Below are 21,744 nucleotides of genomic sequence, written 5' to 3' on the forward strand. Positions count from 1 at the left end.
GAAGAACTCCAGACAGCCATTGTAGTCAGCACATTCAATGAGCTTAGAGGTGGAAGAGATAAGGGAGATGGGAAGGTAATTTTGGGAGAGGCTAAAGCATGTTTGTTTTGTGAGTGGAAGAGCCAGGTGGGGAGAGGTTTCAGAACACAGTGAGAACAGGGATAAGAGTGGGCACAGGGAGATCAGGAGATGGGATGGAGTCACTGGGCCAAGGGAAGGGGAGAAGGAGGAGAGAGTTGTGGGATGGGCAGAGGGAAGGCAATGCAGTATTTGGTCTATTGTCTCTTGGATGAAGTATAGAAATTGGGAGGACAACTCACAAATGGAGCAAGACACTTGGCTGAGGACCTCACCAGGATCACTAAGGGATTGTAGTAACAGTAATTATGGATGTGGATGGCAGCTCGGATAGGGCCAAGTCAGAGCCAAAGCTCAGAGACCGAGCAGAGGGTAAAGCGCAGTGCTGCCTAGCACGCATGCCAGCTGCAGAGACGCCAGCTAGCCAGCTCAGGAGTAGGCCAGGGAGGTGGTTCCCAGGGGAGTGTGGCTAGTGACGGTGAACCAGCCATTGGTCTGGAGTGACATTCCATCCCCCAGTGCTGCGCTCCTGCCAGGAGGCCCGTCCTCTCCCTCCTCTGGAAGCTCTGATTGACGCCATGTCAGCACTATCCTCTGTCTCCCATGCTGCAGGCACTTGCTCTCTGCTGATCCCAATCTGCCCCCACAATGTTGCTCCTCTCTCGCTCCCTGGTACCACACAGAATAGTGGCTTGATCTCTCCTTTCCCAGCGGCTGCATGTCCTTTGCAGGTGCTGCACATCCCAGAAGTGTGGCTACCAGGTAGAGATGTGAATTGAGCAGAGGGCTTGAGGATAGCATGAAGTCCGCATCCAGACCCTATGTCCCCCCAGGAGTTGTGCGCCTCCAAGGGGGTATGGGGCCCTGGGTATTTTAGCACAGGCTGAAAAGAGTCTGGTCTAGTCAGGGAGGGGTGTTCCCAAGCATCCCCAGGGGCACCACACAGGCTGTGCCACAAGAGAAATGGCCACATCTCATGGCTGCTAAGGGGGCTCCAGGCCCACCTAGGCCCCAGGAAGCAGCCATTCTGGCAGGATAGCTTAGGCTGTGTAGGCCCCTTTCCTCATTGCACCAACTTACCGTCACACTCCGGGGGGTCGCTCCAGACGCCCTGTGCGCTGCAAATGCGGGGGTTGTTCTGAGGGCGCAAGATGTAGCCTCGCTCACACTGGTATTCAGCCAGAGAGCCCATGCGGGTGGAGTTAAACAGCACCCGGGCATGCTTCACCTCGTTGGGAATGCCGCAGTCCACCTCTGGGGAAAGAGGAGAGGTGTGAATGACAAGGCATGTGAACAGCAGGCATCCCTGAGCCAGCGCTGTAGCCTGGGCATCCAAGAAGCAGTCACTCCCTGTCTCTTCGAGAGGCGGCAAGCTGGGCCAAGTCCAGAGAGCATGATGGCTCTGCCATCCAGGGCTGTGCTTGTGAGCTCCAGAGAGCTCTCCAGCTCCAGCCCACAGAACCTTGGCTCTGCCTGGGGAGGCGAACCCTGCCATGCCTGAGAACTGGCCTCAGAGAGCAGCTTGAGCCTGGAGACAACCCTGCAGACCCCAAGGCTGGGGCTGCAACCCAGGGCACTTTTACAGCATCCCCTTAAAGGAATCGACTGTGACGTTGCATCCCATAATGTTTTATAGAAATATGCTTATGAGTGTAAATATACATAACTGGAATATGTTTTATGCTAGATTTGCCATGTAACATATCTATGTAAAGGTTATGATCTACTGAATATATTCATCCTATTTGTATGCATGTATCATTTTTGTATTCAAAGTTATGAATATTGGCTATGTACTTGTTTGATTTTAAGTAGCCTCAGTGAAGCATTTGGTCAGCTTCTTGAGAAAAGACTGTTCTCAGGAAGTGCCCAATCAAGAAACACTTAAGTTGTCAAAGGGCTTTGATAGACGCCAATCCACAACTGAGCTTTGCTGGGAATGTTCGGGCTAACAAGTGAACCATGGCATCGGCCTGTAAGAACTGAATCATGCATAGGCATGTGACTTGCCCATGTGACTCCAAAACTCCATTTTGTAGCTGGATTCTACACAGGGGGAGAGAGGGGTTTCCACCCACAAGAGAGAGACTATATATGCCCCTGGGAAAACCCCTCCATTTTGTCTTCATCTGGCTCAAGAGAGCCTCTCCACCCCAAAGAGATGCCCGAAAGAAACTGGAACAAAGGACAGTAACTACAGGGGTGTGAGCGATTGCTGGACCCAGACTAGAAGGAGGCTTGTCTGTAAAGAAGCTTATTGGAACATCTTTGAGGGTGAGACTTGCCTGCATTTAGCTTCCTACTGTATTAGGCTGTATTTTGTTTGGTAATTTATTTTGTTCTGTCTGTGATTACTTGAAACCACTTAAATCCTACTTTTTATATTTAATAAAATCACTTTTTACTTATTAATTAACCCAGACTAAGTAGTAATACCTGGGGAGGGAGGGGTGTAAACAGCTGTGCATATCTCTCTGTCAGTGTTATAGAGGGCAACAGTTTATGAGTTTACCCTGTATAAGTTTTTATACAGGGTAAAACACATTTATTTGGGGTTTGGACCCGATTGGGAGCTGGGTATCTGAGTGTTGGAGACAGGAGCACTTCTTAAGCTGTTTTCAGTTAAGACTGCAGCTTGTGGGGGACGTGGTTCAGACTTTGATCTGTGTTTGCAGCACGCTAGCATGTCTGGCTCAAACAAGGCAAGGTATGAAGTCCCAAGCTGGCAGGGAAAATGGGCTCAGAGGCAGGGCCGGCTCCAGACCCCAGCGCGCCAAGCGCGTGCTTGGGGCGGCATGCCGTGGGGGGCACTCTGCCTGTCACCGGGAGGGCGGCAGGCGGCTCCGGTGGACCTCCCGCAGGCGTGCCTGCGGAGGGTCCGTTGGTCCCGCAGCTCCGGTGGACCTCCCGCAGGCATGCCTGCGGATGTTCCACCGGAGCCGCGGGACCAGCGGGCCCTCCGCAGGCACGTCTGCAGGAGGTCCACCGGAGCCGCGGGACCGGCGACCGCCAGCGTGCCCCCCTGCAGTGTGCCGCCGTGCTTGGGGCGGCGAAATTACTAGAGCCGCCCCTGCTCAGAGGTAGTCTGGACACATTAGGTGGCAGTTCCCAAGGGGGTTTCTGTGATCCAACCTGTCACATTGACATTGGCACCATGCCCATGCCCTGAAATATGCCAAGGCAAGCGGGGGCGGTGGGAAGGAGGCATGGGAAAGCCCAGCAGCAGGCATTAGGAACTCACGTGCCTTCACTAATGCTCCTAATCACCTACCGCTGTTGGTAGGGTTGTGGGGATCCAGGAACAGCACCAGTGGCCTCGGTTCCCACCCTCTCCCAGCGCCTCCGATGGGTGCCCAAGACATTACTTGCAGGGAGGAAACTGTTCAGTACATGATGCCATTGCACCAGGCCATCAATGATCTGGGGGAGGGGGAGCCATGCCACAGTGAAGGAAGGGGATACACAGAACAGCCTTTCTAGGGCTGAAGTTACAGTGTCAACAGGGCTGAGACCAACATGAGATCTTCCTGAGATGCATCTTCACAGAGCCTTTCGCTTCCATGATCCCTTTGTTTTAAGAACTTTTCTTCTTTAAGAAGATGGCACCTTTAGTATGAAGTCTGGGCCAAATTGCAGCTTGTTATGCAGGGGTCAGTTCAGAGGAACTCCACTGCCAAGTTAAGGGACTGCCCGAGATTGCCTGGGGATTTGTGCAGAACTGCAAAGAGAAGCCGTGTCTTCCAACTCCCATTCTTTCTCCAGCAAAGCACCCCCCGCCCTGTCCCCTTCATTCAGCCAGGATGATGGAACCATGCTGGGCGGTCTAACACCAGAGAGCTGATGTTCAGGACTCTCCCCTTGTTGAGGGGCAGGCTTGAGACGTGCTCTAAGCTGGCCTTGCTCAAGAGCAGGGTTAGTTCTCTGGGCTGCTCCTGGTGCTGAGGCTTCTTGGCTATTACCTGACTGGCAGAGCTTTCCCACGTATCCCGCAGGGCACGTACAGGTGTAGTTGCTGCCGTGGTCCTCACAGGTGGCTCCGTTTTCACACGGATTCAGGAAGCAAGGAGAAGGGGCTGGAAAAGAGTATCACAAATGGCCATGGACATGCTGCCTGGAGCCCTTCCTCCCTCTTTGTGCCACATCTACAGTGCTACCTGGATACGGTGCCAAACCATGGGGATGTAGGGATGAGCTCCCAGGAGCATTAAATCAACTGCCCTCCAACCCCACTAACAAACCAGCACCAGCCTGCTCAGCTCTCAGAGGATTTTCTAGGGAACCCGACCAGGCCCATGGAGGAGTTGGGTTACGACTGGACGGGTGCTGGATTCACTGGGCAGTGATTACACTAGCCAGCCATTGAACTCAGTCTCTGTGGATACTACAGACTGAGCACAGATCTCTGCTTGCTGTGCTCCAGCAATCAGGGATTGAACGCACGCCCTCTGCTAAATGGCCAGAGACACCATTGACAGGGCAATGGCACCCAGTACCCCAAACTGCCTGACTGTGGCTTCCCCAGCCGAGGATGCTCCCCTGGTTAATGTGTAGAGCCTGTGAACAAATCCAAGCCCACTGATTGCCGGCCTAGTAGCCAAGCACTGAACGGCAGACCTTGGGTCTCTGGCCAGTGGCTCTGAGCTGAGCATTGGCACCAGACCCCTAGTTTTTCCTCCTTGCCAGTTTGCCATGCTCGTACCTATCTCACAGTGCCGGCCCGTGTAGCCTGGGGAACAGTCACACTTGTACTTGCCGATGTAGTGGAAACATGTGCCCCCGTTCTGACATGGCCCAGAGGCACAGGAGTCTGGCTTACCTGTGAGCACAAAGAGAGCCATGTTAAGCAGCAGCCAATGCCTTCCCAGCTCTCCCCTCACTAGTGCTCAGCATTGTGGGTACCTATCTCACAGTGCTTCCCGGTGAATCGGTAGGGGCAGGCACAGTGGTATTCTCCGTCTGCCTCCTTACATGTCCCCCCGTTCCGACACGGCCCGGAGCTGCACAGCCTTGGCCTGACTGAGGAAAGAGAACACAGGCAGAGGAGCCACGTGTGAAAGCATCACCCCTTGTGCTTTCGTCAACAGGAGTGGGGATGGTTTTGATTCACCCCCTCTCATGGGCTGGCTGCTTCTCTCACACCCCAGCCACCCCCTCCTGACTGGGCCACCAAGGGCTCCATTCGCCAGCTGCTCAGAAACAGCCACAATCTCCTCCCTGGGGGCTCAAAGTCAGGTTTAAAGAAATCCAGTCAGGCACCTGATTGGCCTGATTGTCAATGACGCAGAGCAGGCACAGCCCCACCAAAGCCAATGGCGCTGCAGGTAGGAGCTCAGCACCGTGGAAACACAGGCCACTTAAACATAGGAGCCTAAATATGGATTTAAGAGCCTGACTTTAGGCCCTGCCTAAGTTTGAAAGTGTTGGCAAATCAGCACATCCACTCTTGGCCTAAGCTGTTCCACAGCGTCGCTGTGTGCCTTGACACAGCTTGTGCTCTACGCCAGAAGCAGCTGCAGACTCCCATGTATCTGCCCTGCACAGCAATGCTACCACCAGGGCCGCCCAGACGGAGGGGCAAGTGGGGCAATTTGCCCCAGGCCCCGGGCCCTGCAGGGGCCCTGCGAGCCCTGGCCGAGAATCCCTTCCCTGGCTACTCACCCGGTGGCGGACTGGGTCTTTGAAGGCACTTTGGCGGTGGGCCCTTCACTCGCTCTGGGTCTTCAGCGGCACTTCGGTGGCGGGTCCTTCAGTGCTGCTGAAGACGTGGAGCGAGTGAAGGACCCGCCGCCACCGCAGACTCGGAGCGAGTGAAGGACCCGCCGCCGCCACAGACTCGGAGTGAGTGAAGGACCCGCTGCCGCCGCAGACTTGGAGCACCACCCAGTGAGTACAAGTGCCCCCACTTTGCCCCAGGTCCCCTGAATCCTCTGGGCGGCCCTGGCTACCACCTGTCTATTGCATGAACTGGGCAAGTCACCCACTGCTCCCCAGTGAGGCAAAGGCTGCTTGGCTGGATTGCATAGCACATGAGCCATGCACAGCTTCAGACACCAGAGCTGATTAACTCCATTCTGAAATGAGCTACAGAATCTGCTCAGCGCTGGGGAAGCCAGACAGTCCCAAGAGATGTCCTGAAGGGAAGAGACCTGAACAGGCCGAAGCGCCATTCTGATTTCACTGCCCCAATTAGCATCTCTGTTCCTCAGGGGTTTCCTAGAGCCCAAGGCTGTTAGTTCTGCCCCGATCTCTCACCTTCCACTGCCCCCATAGCCAGGAGTGGAATTTCCCCACTGTGAAGAGCCAGTAGATATTGCACTGGCTCTTACAGCTGAAGGATCTCTAGGCTGCTCATCTGCCTTACGGAGCTTGGATTTTGCTCCAATCTCTTGGATGTAGCCGGAACTCTTTCTAGGTGACCATTCCCCGGCTTGACCGAGCTACCCAACACAGTGACAGGAAGGGGAGCTGGAAGGCTGGATGCAGCTGTTTCCTGCACCTGTGCTGCTACTCTGCATGAGGCTGGAGTCTCCTGAACACAGACTAACCAGAGTGCATGGCAGGTGGGACATGCCAAAGGCCCCTCCCTGCCCCATCTCTCCAGCCCATGCCTCAGGAGTACCTTTCTCACAGTGCCTGCCGTTGAAGCCCCGGGGACATTCGCAGGTGTATGAGTCGTCGTGGGCTTCGCAAGACCCCCCGTTCAGGCAGGGCTCTGAGTCGCAGGGAGATGGCACAGCTGAAAAACCACGGATGGGACCACACAGTTAAGATGGTCAATATAAATCCTACCAGGCAGAGCAGGTCTGAGTGGCAAAACCCCACAGGTGCATCTAGTCTGCTCCTTCCTTGTGGCAGGGCTGGCTGGCTCCCTGGCATTCCTCCCTGGCTGTATCGTTGCAGGGCTTGTTGTGGCCTGCACCCTGCTGTGGGCCACTAGCATTTGCGCTCTAGTCATTCACAGGGCTGCTAGGATTAGGGGAGCTTCCAGCATTCCTGCAGTGGCGTGACTGGGTGCCACACGGCAAATCACCCAAAGCCCATGAGACTCTCCCCATTGAGCTGTGGGTTAGGCCCTCTCTGCAGGACTCAGCACCTTGCTCTGCCCAGCTGTGCAATGGGGACAAAGAGCTGACCCAGAGTGTCCAGATAGGAACTAGGCGTTGTCATCACCACCACTTCGGGGACACCACTCGGGGGATATGAGGGAGGAAGAGGGTCTCTGACACCCCTGAACGAGTGGGGCAGGGGAGATCTACTCCCTAAGGGAACTGCTAGGAGTCTGGCTCCCTGGTATCCCCTGCCGTCCCACTGGCACGGCTCATCCCCTTGAAGTGCTCCCTGCTTATGCCTTGTGCTGTAGCAGCTCATCAAGCCATGTCACAAATGCCTGACCTCCTCCATTGACACCCCCCACCCCTCCCCTCCTCCGCTACTCCTCTGTCATTGTAGGCACTGCTGACACCCCCCCCCCCACAGCACTGCAGCTTGGATCCCCTCAGCCACACTACGAGTGCCTGCCCCGCCCTCTTTCCATCGACCCCAGCCCCTCCATGTGCCCAGACCCAGCCAGACTCACAGTGGTTGGTGCCATAGTCCGTATGACATACGCACAGGTAGCTCCCACCGTACTCCATGCAGTAGCCCCCGTCCGGACACTGTGTGTTCATATTGCATGGTGTAGTGGTCACTTCTGTGAGAACAGCGACAATAGCCAGTGTGCTGTGAGTGATCCCTCAGTGTGCCAGCCAGAAGCCAGCGTCTGGTCATTGACCCAGAGTGTGCCAGCCAGAAGCCAGCTTCCGGTGAGTGACCCCCCCGTGGTGTGCTAGCCAGAGGTCAGCGTCCGGTGAGTGATCCCCCCGTGGTGTGCCAGCCATAAGCCAGTGTCCAGCCAGCTGCTCAGACAGCTCAGGGCCTGGGAAGGGCATTCTACAGAGATTTTTTACTCTTTGTTTGCCAAGGAGGAGCTGGAGGGGGAAGTGACCCTGTCCGAATCCCTTCATCCCTCCTGCCAAGGAGAGGCTATTGCAGCTTTATTTGGGTCGGTGTGGAGAGCTCAGGAGCGAATGTGTATGAAACCCCAAACCTCCCTCTCCTCCAGGAGACAGCAGCCAAGTTAGGGAGGGTCCACAGGCTGCAGGGTGTGGAGTTAAGGACTGAACAAATGGAAATAGTCCATTCTCCTTTTCCCCAGAGCAGGTGACTCTCTGATGCTGAGTAGGGGGCTCTGGTGGAGAAGAGTAGGAAGGGGAGGACCTGGGCATGTAGCCTCCCATTGGCTCTAGAGCAGAGCAGAGGCTGATTGGTGGAACAGCAGATGCTGTGATAGGGAATAGTCTCTGAGGGCTAGCACTCCATCAATGGCTGTGGGACCAGCAGGGCTGCTAGCTTCTCTCTCTATTTTCAATTATAAAAGAAAGGGGAAAGGAAGGAAATGTGGGAGTCTGATAAACTGGGAGATCTTTGCTCTTACCAAATTCACAGAGAAGTCCAAAATATCCAGGCGGACACTGGCAAATGGTGAAGTTTCCATCCAGACACTTTCCCCTGTTCCGACACTCGCAGTCCTCAGAGAGCTCTGTGACAAACAGAGATGGCAAACGGAGGCTCTTTTGGGACAGTCCATGCTCTAGCTAGCTAGTTAGGTGTTTATCAGGTTGCCCATCACTGTGGCAACCAAGTGACTCTGACAAGGAGTAAACACGAGGCTTGCACAGATTCCCTTGTGCGAGGAGCCTAGATTCCATTCAGCTACAAGAGCCTCCCAGCAGAACCTCTCCTTTCTTCATCTAGGACATCAGAACTTTAACTTAATTAACCTCTAGGAGATGGCAAATCCCCAGCCAGCTGCACCTTCCTGTTGGAGAGGAGAGCCACTGCTTATCTGAGGACATAGAATCATAGAATATCAGGGTTGGAAGGGACCTCAGGAGCTCATCTAGTCCAACCCCCTGCTCAAAGCAGGGCCAATCCCCAATTAAATCATATCAGCCAGAGCTTTGTCAAGCCTGACCTTAAAAACCTCTAAGGAAGGAGATTCCACCACCTCCCTAGGTAACCCATTCCAGTGCTTCACCACCCTCCTAGTGAATTTTTTTTTCCTAATATCCAACCTAAACCTTCCCCACTGCAACCAAGGCCGGCTCCAGGCACCAGTGCAGGAAGCAGGTGCTTGGGGCGGCCAATGGGAAGGGGCGGCACGTCTGGGTCTTTGGCAGCAATTTGGCCGTGGGTCCCCCTGTCCCTCTCAGAGGGAAGGACCGGCCGCTGAATTGCCGTCGAAGAATGAAATGGTGCGATAGAGCTGCCGCCGAAGTGCTGCCAATTGTGGCGTTTTTTTCTTCTTCACCGCTTGGGGCAGCAAAAAGGCTGGAGCCAGCCCTGACTGCAACTTGAGACCATTCCTCCTTGTTCTGTCATCTAAATACCACTGAGAACAGTCTAGATCCATCCTCTTTGGAACCCCCTTTCAGGTAGTTGAAAGCAGCTATCAAATCCCCCCTCATTCTTCTCTTCTGCAGACTAAATAATCCCAGTTCCCTCAGCCTCTCCTCATAAATCATGTTCTCCAGCCCCCTAATCATTTTTGTTGCCCTCTGCTGGACTCTTTCCAATTTTTCCACATCCTTCTTGTAGTGTGGGGCCCAAAACTGGACACAGTACTCCAGATGAGGCCTCATCAACGCCGAATAGGGGGGAATGATCATGTCCCTTGATCTGCTGGCAATGTTCCTACTTATACAGCCCAAAATGCCGTTAGCCTTCTTGGCAACAAGGGCACACTGTCGACTCATATCCAACTTCTCATCCACTGTAACCCCTAGGTCCTTTTCTGCAGAACTGGTGCCCAGCCATTCGGTCTCTAGTCTGTAGCAGTGCATGGGATTCTTCCATCCTAAGTGAAGGACTCCACACTTGTCCTTGTTGAACCTCATCAGATTATTTTTGGCCCAACCCTCTAATTTGTCTAGGTCCCTCTGTATCCTATCCCTACCCTCCAGCGTGTCTACCACTCCTCCCAGTTTATTGTCATCTACAAACTTGCTAAGGGTGCAGTCCATGCCATTCTCCTGATCATTAATGAAGATATTGAACAAAACCGGCCCCAGGACCAACCCTTGGGGCACGCTTGATACCGGCTGCCAACTAGACATGGAGCCATTGATCACTACCCGTTGAGCCCAATGATCTAGCCAGCTTTCTAGCAACCTTATAGTCTATTCATCCAGCCCATATTTCTTTAACTTGCTGGCAAGAATACTGTGGGAGACCGTATCAAAAGCGTTGCTAAAGTCAAGGAATAACACGTCCACTGCTTTCGCCTCATCCACTGAGCCAGTTATCTCATCATAGAAGGCAATTAGGTTAGTCAGGCATGACTTGCCCTTGGTGAATCCATGCTGATTGTTCATGATCACTTTTCTCTCCTCTAAGTGCTTCAGAATTGATTCCTTGAGGACCTGCTCCATGATTTTTCCAGGGACTGAGGTGAGGCTGACTGGCATGTAGTTCCCCAGATCCTCCTCCTTCCCTTTTTTAAAGATGGGCACTACATTAGCCTTTTCCAGTCATCTGGGACCTTCCCCAATCGCCATGAGTTTTCAAAGATAATGGCTAATGGCTCTGCAATCACATCCACCAACTCTTTTAGCACCCTTGGATGCAGCGCATCCGGCCCCATGGATTTGTGCTTGTCCAGCTTTTCTAAATAGTCCTGAACCACTTCTTTCTCCACAGAGGGCTAGTCACCTCCTCCCCATACTGTGCTGCCCAGTGCAGTAGTCTGGGAGCTGACCTTGTTCATGAAGACAGAGGCAAAAAAAGCATTGAGTACATTAGCTTTTTCCACATCATCTGTCACTAGGTTGTCTCCCCCATTCAGTAAGGGGCCCACACTTTCCCTGACCACCTTCTTGTTGCTAACATACACCTCTACCCCAATATAATGCTGTCCTCGGGAGCCAAAAAATCTTGCCACGTTATAGGTGAAACGGCATTATATCAAACTTGCTTTGATCCGCCGGAGTGCTCAGCCCCGCACCCCCGGAGCACTGCTTTACTGCGTTATATCCGAATTCGTGTTATATCGGGTTGCATTATATCGCAGTAGAGGTGTACCTATAGAAACCCTTCTTGTTACTCTTAACATCCCTTGCTAGCTGCAACTTCAAGTGTGATTTGGCCTTCCTGATTTCACTCCTGATTTCATACCTGAGCAATATTTTATATTCCTCTGTGGTCATTTGTCCAGTCTTCCACTTCTTGTAAACTTCTTTTTTGTGTTTAAGATCAGCAAGGATTTCACTGTTAAGCCAAGCTGGTTGCCTGCCATATTTACTATTCTTTCTACACATTGGGATGGTTTGTTCTTGCAACCTCAACAAGGATTCTTTAAAATACAGCCAGCTCTCCTGGACTCCTTTCCCCCTCATGTTATTCTCCCAGGGGATCCTGCCCATCAGTTCCCTGAGGGAGCCAAAGTCTGCTTTTCTGAAGTCCAGGGTCTGTATTCTGCTGCTCTCCTTTCTTCCTTGTGTCAGGATCCTGAACTCGACCATCTCATGGTCACTGCCTCCCAGGTTCCCATCCACTTTTGCTTCCCCTACTAATTCTTCTCTGTTTGTGAGCAGCAGGTCAAGAAGAGCTCTGCCCCTAGTTGGTTCCTCCAACACTTGCCCCAGGAAATTGTCCCCTACACTTTCCACACTTGTCTGTGCACATCCTGAATTCTGATCAACCCTTGATCTAATTGACCTGCTCTCAAATGTAACAGTAAAACTGTCCAAGACAAACTCTATCCAGAGATCAGCCTCTGGCTCAAGAAACCCCCACCGCTGCTACTTACTGTCTCTGCAGTCAGTGCCTGTATATCCCTCTGGGCATTCACAGACATAGCCTTGTTCAGTTTCCAGACAGTTCCCCCCATGCTGGCATGGACTAGAGAGACAAGCACTTGGCATTCTGGGCCCACCTGCAAAGAATGAACATCAGTGAAAGACTGGGCAGGAAAAGTCAGTCATTTAAGCTAAGGAGGGGCCAAAACAGCCCCCAGTATCCTCCAGGATATTAACGGGAGTAACTCCAGAGATGAATCTGGTCAGATGGCCAGCAGCCAGCTCCAACAGCCAGGCAGGTCCAGCCGGAAAACACTGGTTGCCATGCCACAGATTGGATCAGTCCCCAGCTGACTTCAACATTTTGTACTGGTGCCCCCTTTCACATAGCAAGCCTCTGAGTGTGATCCCCCCTTATAAATTAAAAACACCTTTTAATATATTTAACACCATTATAAATGCTGGAGGAAAAGTGGGGTTTGGGATGGAGGCTCACAGCTCATGACCCCCACGAAATAACCTCGTGACCCCCTGAGGGGTTTGAGAACCCCGGCCATAGTCCTTTTCCGATAACTTCCCACAAGTGTCTTGGCAGGAGCCTTGGTGAAAAGGCTCATTTCAGATGAGTCCCTCTGGCCCTGCACCTTCAGCTCCTGCCACGGTCTAGAGGAAGTTCTACCAAATTTGCTCGCTCCCCTGAGTGGTGGTTGGGGTAGGACTTGGGGAGGATCCCTTCTGTGCTCCCCTGAGGTCAGCTGGGGGCTGATCCAATCCATGGCATACAGCCTGCAGCCAAGAGCACCCCAAGGGCTGGGGACTGCCCGGCAGTCTCCTTCTCCCTGGCCAGGCCTGATTCTGAGTGCTGGGAGGTGGTGTGACATAGAGCTCTGTCCTGTCTGGGGACTTCCCGCCCAGGGTAAATCCCAAAGAGGTTTCCAGCGGAAGCAGCACAAAGCTGCTCAGAGTCGAGCCCCATGTCCTCGGCTGAGGGGGAAGGAGCAAGGCCGAGCTCACCGTACTGGCAGTTGTTGCCATAGTAGCCCGGCGAACACGTGCAGATGTAGCGTCCTGGGCGGATGTAGTTACAGGTCTGCCGGTTCCTGCAGCTCCTGTCCTCACACAGCGAGGGGTCTGGAGTGGGAGAGAGGGAGCCTCGGCTCAGCCACGCTGACTCAGGAGTGCTAAGAGCATGGCTGGATGGAGCCTGGGGAGGGACAGCCACACATGGGCAGGCAGGAACGGTGAAGGGTCAGCCACTGACCGATCCCAGCCCTACCCAGGGGATGTTGACGTGCGCAGATAAGAGAAGGGCACCTGTCTCACACCGCTGTCCCACGAAGGGCTCCACACACACACACGTGTAGTTATCCACCAGGTCGATGCAGCGCCCCCCATGCAAGCAGGGGCTGGATCCACACTCATTTATTTCTGTAGGGGAAGAACAGGAAGGGGCTCAGGGCTAACCCTGGGTCCAGGACTAGCTAAAACCCAACACACACATCTGTGGATGTGGTTAAGGCCTCCTATTTGTTAGCTGTGTCTCTTACCACTGGAAATAGAGAGGCAAGCCCTCGCCTAGAGTTCTATCCCTATTCTGACCAGAGGCGGCTCTAGACATTTCACCGCCCCAAGCAGGGTAGCATGCCGTGGGAGGCGCTCTGCCGGTCGCTGGTCCCGCGGCTCCGGTGGACCTCCCTCAGGTGTGCCTGCGGAGGGTCCACTGGTCCTGCGGCTCCACCGAAGCTGCGGGACCAGCGGACCCTCCGCAGGCATGCCGCAGGAGGTGGCCTGCCTGCCACCCTCCCGGCGACCGGCAGAGCGCCCCCCGCGGCATGCCGCCCCAAGTACGCGCTTGGTGTGCTGGGGTCTGGAGCCGCCCCTGATTCTGACTCTAACTCCAGGTGTGTGCATCTCCTTAGGGATAGATCTCTTCTCCAGCTCCTCCTCCAGACGAATGTATCTGCTAGGTTCTAGATTTCTGACTTGTCTCTGACCTCTGCACTCTCTCCTAGGGGAAACCTAGCATTCTGCCCTTCTCCAAGTCCCAGATGCTTGCTTCATGTGTCATAGAATCATAGAATATCAGGGTTGGAAGGGACCTCAGGAGATCATCTAGTCCAACCTGCTGCTCAAAGCAGGACCAATCCCCAGACAGATTTTTGCCCCAGATCCCTAAATGGCCCCCTCAAGGATTGAACTCAGAACCCTGGGTTTAGCAGGCCCATGCTCACACCACTGAGCTATCCCTCCCCACTAAGTGCACTTCTAGTGCACTTCTTTGTCTCTGCCCTCATAGCCACATGTTGGTCTAGCTCAGGGATCAGCAACCTTTGGCACACGACTCACCGGGGTAAGCACCCTGGCAGGCTGGGCCCATTTGTTTACCTGCCGCGTCCGCAGGTTTGGCTGATCGCGGCTCTCACTGGCCGTGGTTAACTGTCCCAGGCCAATGTGGGCTGCGGGAAGCGGCATGGGCCGAGGCATGTGCTGGCCACCGCTTCCTGCTGCCCCCATTGCCCTGGAGCCGTGAACAGCGGCCAGTGGGAGCTGCAATCAGCTGAACCTGCAGACGTGTCAGGTAAAAAAACCGGCCCAGCCCGCCAGGGTGCTTACCCTGGCGAGTCATGTGCCAAAGGTTGCCAATCCCTGGTCTAGCTCACTCCACTTTCATCGTTGACCCTCTCCAACCCACCCCGCCACGTGGACCTGTCTGGTATTAGGTGTGGTCTCATCTCTGACCTACACATACATCTTTACTTCCTCTAAGATCCTTGTGAATGCTTTCAGAGGAGAGTAATAATCTATATGGATCCAGGTGCGCAGAGATGGAGTTGAAAATCAACTAAATGTACAATAACAACACAGAACCTCGCCCTCCAAAAACTGCTAATTTGAGGAATTAGGGAGGTAGGAAAAGCAAACCCAAACATGCAGGGCTACCTCTGTGGGTACAATCCAACATCTGCTAGGAGGCCCATAAATTCACCTCAGTTCAAGTGGAACATATGAGATGTTACCCTTAAACTTCACCTCTCACTTGAGGCTAGTCCAACACGTGGTCATCCAATTGGCTTCTTACCTATCTCACAGGAGTCTCCTGTATATCCTGCCTGACAAACACACACCGCTGTCTTGTTTGCCACTTGGCACTGCCCGCCATTCTGGCACTCCTTCATTTCACAGGGCGACTCCACTGCAATGTTCAAAATAAACAAATGAGAGATTGAATCTGGTGCTGGGGAATGACACGCAAAGCTCAGAACATTCTCCTCCCAACCTGGAGCCATCACACCTTCCAAGCCCACCCTCATGGTTGCTGTAAGGACACATTTCCCAGGCACTGCCCCCACATCAGATCCTTTGGCTGGAAAGGGAACTGGACTGCTGGTGTTTTTCCTCCCATTCAAGTCCTGCTGCTGGAGAAAGGGAGGAGGACAGCTTGTGAATCCCAGGGCCTTTATGGAATGACAGGTCCTCAAAATGAAGGGTCTTTGCTCATCTTTATAGCAGCCACTAGCCCTACCATCAAAAATCATACCATCCCAGGGAGCCAAGCACCATCACACCAGCAGGGGGCAGCACTAATTAATTCTCTCTAATTCTTGCACATTAGGGGTTTTTTAAGTAAATCATGTACCTTTTCATTACATTTCCCTCCCCTTTAGCACTTGCTCCCCTGAAGTCTGGTTCAACAGTGACATGCAAGGAGGAAGGAGTTATACAGAGATGTATACCATGTAGGATGCTATTGTTACATTGGGGCAAATCAGACAATATTCCCTGGCTTGGACAGTTCAGCTGGTTCATTTACCTTCCTCCTTTTGGTGCTGGTGCCATGTTTGCTCTTGGATGTGTTTTCCTTTAGTAAACATCCACTTTCTTATTCGCTCCCTAGGACAAGGTTTCTTATTGGAGGCCAAGACACTGCAGCTATTTAGGGCAAGTTGCTGAGGCCCGTGGTAGTACCATGGGCCTGTGCTCGGACTGAGGTGGCTCATCCAGAAGAGTCCATTGAGCTGGGCAGGCGCAGCTATCTGTCATTCTGAGAACAGCCCCCAGTGGAAGCTCTGGTCAGTGTCTGTTTGCAATTTGCCCTGCTCAGCATTTCTGGAAGGAAGCCCTCGTGTTTGGCTCTCTCTGACCCTAAGTGACAGCTGCCTGCCAGGCAGGTGTAGCTTTTTGTCCAGCTTCTGCCTGCTGGCTCTCAGTAAGGACCAGAGCCAAAGCCCATTGGAGTCAATGTAAAGACCCCTTGGATTTCAGTCGGCTCCAGATGAGGCCCCAATACCAGAATCATCATCTGCCATGGCAGCATGCTTTGTATATAACCGATCCCAATCCTACAGCTCTTGTGCACCCCAACCCCTCCAGCTTGGATTCATAGAATGACTATGGGCCCCACCACACCATTGTGCATCCTGAGCAGCACCATACCTTCTTAGACAGCTGACCTGGGACAGGTGCTCAGTACACACTGTCAGCTGTTCAGTTGTATGGACTCTGGATCATCCTGGATGTCCTGGTCTTTTATATCCTGGATGTGGGAACCGTACTCATTTGGGGCAGGGTGCTAAACATGGGCTTGACACAGCCCCTCTAGAGCCCCAGGTGGCCAAAGCTGAAGCAAGTGCTGTAGGGGTCATGGGACAGATATGCACACCCCAGCTAGGGGGACAAGCCATCCTTATTTTAAGGGACTGTCCCTTAAATCACTGATTTGTCCCTTAGGGTGACCATCCATCTCTTATTTGAAGGGATTGTCCCTTTACCATTTGAAATATTAAATTGAAGTTTATGACAATTGCATTGTATTCTTGAGGGCAGCAGAAGTGTATACTTGAGAGACAAATGCACGCTATGCTAAGAGAAATGGTGTTTCCCTGCAATGTCCCTTAAAATAAAGTGTTGTCCCTTATTTTTCATGTGGTTCTCCCTTATTTCAAGCCAACAAATGTAGTCACCCTATCCCCATTTGCTACATTCCTCCCAGGGCCCTAGGCACCTGGCCTCTGTGAACCCTCCTCCAATTGCCACCGAATTGCCCCTGCTGGCTGGCTCTCACTCTCCCCAGCTGGAAGGCAAGAGGCATATTCACACCTTGCAGATTCACCCCATTGCCCTCTGCTGTCCCATCACAGCTCAGCTGATCTATCACAAGAGCCTCTCCCTTCCAAAATTGGGCCTCTGAACACCCTCATCTGCACCCACGCAAATTTGGCAGGACGTGGCACATTGCAATCATGATCAGAGACTGTGTCTCTGAGTACTGATGTCTTCAGCCTTCTGCAGGGAGTAATGTCCTGAATCAATGCTAAGGTGTAAGACGCCTGTGTCATCTGCCCTGAAGGGGAGAAGCATCAGCACAGCTGAAGGCTGACATACTGAAATGCATGGATCACAGGAGCAACAAGAGGGAAATCAGTGGGGAAATCTGCTTGGTAACTTAGATGTCTATACTCAAATGCAAGGCATATGGGGAATAAACAGGAAAAACTGGAAAGCATAGAATCATAGAACTTAAGATCAGAAGGGACCATTATGATCATCTAGTCTTACCTCCCGCAAGATGCAGGCCACAAAAGCTGACCCACCCACTCCTGAAATAATTCTCTCCCTTGACTCAGCTGTTGAAGTCCCCAAATCCTGATTTAAAGACTTCAAGTAGCAGATAATCCTCCAGCAAGCGACCCCTGCCCCATGTTGCGGAGGAACGCGAAAAACCTCCAGGGCCACTGCCAATCTACCCTGGAGGAAAATTCCTTCCCGACCCCAAATATGGCGATCAGCTGAACCCCAAGCATGCGGGCAAGACTCTCCAGCCCGACACTCAGGAAAAAGACTTTCAATATCCCAACATTGACCCTCGGTACTAATTACCAGTGGTCGCACGTTATTGACCTATTGACTAAATCACGTTATCCTATCAAACCATTCCCTCCATAAACTTATCAAGCTTAATCTTAAAGCCAGAGAGGTCCTTCGCCTCCACTGTTTCCCTCGGTAGGCTGTTCCAGAATTTCACTCCCCTGATGGTTAGAAACCTTCGTCTAATTTCAAGCCTAAACTTCCCGACTGCCAATTTATATCCATTTGTTCTCGTGTCCACATTAGTACTGAGCTGAAATAATTCCTCTCCCTCCCTGGTATTTATCCCTCTGATATATTTAAAGAGAGCAATCATATCTCCTCTCAACCTTCTTTTGGTTAAGGAAAACAAACCGAGCTCCTCAAGTCTCCTTTCATACGACAGGCTTTCCATTCCTCGGATCATTCTAGTGGCCCTTCTTTGTACCCGTTCCAGTTTGAATTCATCCTTCGTAAACATGGGAGACCAAAACTGCACACAGTACTCCAAATGAGGTCTCACCAACGCCTTGTATAACGGGACTAGCACCTCCTTATCTCTACTAGAAATACCTCGCCTAATGCATCCCAAGACCGCATTAGCTTTTTTAACGGCCACATCACATTGCCGACTCATAGTCATCCTGCGATCAACCAGGACTCCGAGGTCCTTCTCCTCTTCCGTTACTTCCAACTGGTGCATCCCCAGCTTATAACTAAAATTCCTGTTAGTCATCCCTAAATGCATAACCTTACACTTCTCACTATTGAATTTCATCCTATTACTAATACTCCAGTTTACAAGGTTATCCAAATCTCCCTGGAGGATATCCCGATCCTTCTCCGAATTGGCAATACCTCCCAACTTCGTGTCATCCGCAAACTTTATCAGCCCACTCCTACTTTTGGTTCCAAGGTCAGTGATAAATAGATTGAATAAGATCGGACCCAAAACCGAACCTTGAGGAACTCCACTGGTAACCTCCCTCCAACCCGACAGATCATCTTTCAATACGACCCGCTGCAGTCTCCCCTTTAACCAGTTCCTGATCCACCTCTGGATTTTCATTTCGATCCCCATCTTTTCCAATTTAACCAGTAATTCTTCATGCGGTACCGTATCAAATGCCTTACTGAAATCAAGATATATTAGATTCACCGCATTTCCCTTGTCTAAAAAATCTCTTACTTTCTCAAAGAAGGAGATCAGGTTGGTTTGGCACGATCTACCTTTCGTAAAACCATGTTGTAATTTGTCCCAATTGCCATTGACCTCAAGGTCCGTAACTACTCTCTCCTTTAATATTTTTTCCATGACTTTACATACTACAGATGTTAAACTAACAGGCCTGTAGTTACCCGGGTCACTTTTTTTCCCCTTCTTGAAAATAGGAACTATATTAGCTAATCTCCAGTCAAATGGTACAACCCCCGAGTTTAGAGATTCGTTAAAAATTATCGCTAACGGGCTTGCAATTTCACTCGCCAATTCCTTTAATATTCTAGGATGAAGATTATCCGGGCCGCCTGATTTACTACCGTTAAGCTGTTCAAGTTTGGCTTCTACCTCGGATACTGTAATTTCCAACCCTGCACCTTCATTCCCATCAGTCACTCTGCCACTATTCCTAAGCCCTTCATTAGCCTCATTAAAGACCGAGGCAAAATATTTGTTTAGATATTGTGCCATGCCTAGCTTATCCTTAATCTCCACTCCGTTTACAGTTTTAAGCGGTCCTACTTCTTCTTTCTTGGTTTTCTTCCTATTTATATGGCTAAAAAACCTTTTACTATTGGTTTTAATTCCCTTCGCAAGGTCCATCTCTACCTGGCTTTTGGCCTTTCTCACTGCATCCCTACACCCTCTGACCTCAATAAGGTAGGTTTCTTTGCTGATCCCTCCCATCTTCCACTCCTTGTACGCTTTCTGTTTTTTCTTAATCACCCCTCTGAGACGCTTGCTCATCCAGCTCGGTCTAAAACTGCTACCTACGGACCGTTTTCCCTTTCTCGGGATACAGGCCTCTGACAGCTCCTGCAACTTCAACCTGAAATAATCCCAGGTGTCTTCCGCCTTTAGATCCCTAAACATGTTAGTCCAATCCACTTCCCTAACTAGTCGCCTTAATTTCGTAAAGTTAGCCCTTTTGAAATCGTAAACCTTAGTCTCAGATGCAATGTTGTTTATCCTTCCATTTATTTTGAACCGAATTAGCTCATGATCACTCGAGCCAAGGTTGTCCCCTACAACCATTTCCTCAACAAGGTACTCACTACTCACCAAAACCGAATCTAAAATGGCATCCCCCCTCGTCGGTTCAGCTACTACTTGATGAAGGAATTCATCAGCTATCACGTCTAGGAAAAGCTGAGCCCTATTATTATTACTAGCATTTGTTCCCCAATCTATATCCGGGAAGTTAAAGTCTCCCATGATCATACAGTTCCTATTAGTATTTACCTCCTTAAAAACATTAAAGAGTTCTCTATCCATATCCAGGCTAGATCCCGGCAGTCTATAGCACACCCCAATCACTATCCCAGGGGAGGCTCTAGTAGTTTTCTTCCCTAATGTGACCATTGCCCAAACAGACTCCGTATTATCCATTCCATTACTAGTTATTTCATTACAGTTTACCTCATTATTGACATACAATGCTAATGTTACTACATAAGGTAAATTGTGACTTTATTGGCATCACAGAGCCTTGGTGGGATAAATGTCATGACTGAAATATTGACACAGAGAAGTATGGTTCTCTATGGAAGGAAGGACCGACAGGGTAAAAAGGGAGGTGGTGTTGCATTATACATCAAAACCATACACACTTGTTCTGATGTCCAGAAGGAGGGGAGAGGCAGACCAGTTGAGAGCCTCTGGGTAAAGATAAAAGGGGGAAAAATAGGGATGACATTGTGGTAGGGGTTGGGGAAAAGGAGGGGGATGAGGCATTTCTGAACAAACAACAGAAATATCTAAAACACAAGGCCTGGCAGTAATGGGGGACTTTAACTATCCAGAAGTTGGTTGGAAAAGTAATGGGTATGAGAACATCTGGCCGGAATTCCTTCAGCACCTTGGATCAAAGGTGACACTGTGGCTCACTAATTTCTGTATATGGGTCATTAATGAGAAGACGCTCCCGTGCATTTGGCGTCAACCAAAGATTATAGCCATTCTCAAGCCAGGCAAGGACCCCTACAATATGGTGAGTTACTGCCCAATATCCTTGCTGTCAGCACATTTCAAGGTATTTGAGCATTTGATCCTTCAACAAATTGCTCCAGATTTGGACGATGTCTTGCAGGTTGAGCAGGCAGGTTCAGAAAAGGACGTAGCATCTGTGATCAAGTTCTAGCCTTGATCACCTTTATCAAAAATGGTTTTCAACAAAATCTAAAGACAACAGCTGTCTTCCTGGATTTGATTGTTGCTTATGACACAGTCTGGCACAGCGGCCATCTGTATAAATGCTCTTGAGTTGCCCCTCATTGGGTGGTCGAAGTAGTAGAGCTCTTACTTCAAAATAGGCAGTTCAGAGTACTCATGGGTGACCATTTCAGTTCCTGGAAGTGTCATGTTAACGGTGTTCCTCAAGGTTCAGTTCTATTCTCAATACTGTTCAGTGTACATCAAAGTTTATCTGAAGAAGTGAGGTTTTTTTACCCAGGAAAGCTTATGCCCAAATAAATCTGTTAGTCTTTAAGGTGCCACCGGACTCCTTGTTGTTTTTGTGGATACAGATTAACACGGCTACCCCCTGATACTCTTACCCAAGTTTATCTATGCTGATGACATCTGCTGCAGCTACCAAGCTCAGTGCTTCTCAGAAATTGACAAGGTTCTGAATGATGCTGTGGAGCTCATGGCAGACTACTGTAGTTGATGGCACCTGCAGCCAAGCTTTTCCAAGATGGTTTCTCGTGTATTTCATCTGCATAATGCAAGCACAAGCCACAAGCTAAATATTTTCTTAAATGGCCAATG

The 21,744-nt window shown here is 51.1% G+C and overlaps 1 protein-coding gene across 5 annotated transcripts in view; it reads right to left on the reverse strand.

Annotated features, from left to right (window-relative positions):
* SNED1 (sushi, nidogen and EGF like domains 1) overlaps window positions 1–21,744 on the reverse strand; it is a 142,717-nt gene that overhangs the window by 37,863 nt on the left and 83,110 nt on the right. For 4 of the 5 annotated variants that reach the window (XM_039487511.1, XM_039487510.1, XM_039487509.1 and 1 more), the window contains 11 exons: window positions 14,992–15,105; window positions 13,227–13,340; window positions 12,927–13,043; window positions 11,924–12,049; window positions 8,552–8,656; window positions 7,655–7,768; window positions 6,698–6,814; window positions 4,978–5,094; window positions 4,778–4,894; window positions 4,038–4,151; window positions 1,159–1,332 (listed from right to left, as the gene is read on the reverse strand). In XM_039487511.1, the coding sequence (XP_039343445.1) occupies window positions 1,159–1,332; window positions 4,038–4,151; window positions 4,778–4,894; window positions 4,978–5,094; window positions 6,698–6,814; window positions 7,655–7,768; window positions 8,552–8,656; window positions 11,924–12,049; window positions 12,927–13,043; window positions 13,227–13,340; window positions 14,992–15,105 (1,329 nt within the window). The remainder of the gene's footprint in view (window positions 1–1,158; window positions 1,333–4,037; window positions 4,152–4,777; window positions 4,895–4,977; window positions 5,095–6,697; window positions 6,815–7,654; window positions 7,769–8,551; window positions 8,657–11,923; window positions 12,050–12,926; window positions 13,044–13,226; window positions 13,341–14,991; window positions 15,106–21,744) is intronic. The other variant, XM_039487512.1, reaches the window with a different exon arrangement.

The sequence above is a fragment of the Mauremys reevesii genome, linkage group 9 (genome assembly GCF_016161935.1).
Source record: "Mauremys reevesii isolate NIE-2019 linkage group 9, ASM1616193v1, whole genome shotgun sequence".
Classification (NCBI taxonomy): domain Eukaryota; kingdom Metazoa; phylum Chordata; order Testudines; family Geoemydidae; genus Mauremys; species Mauremys reevesii.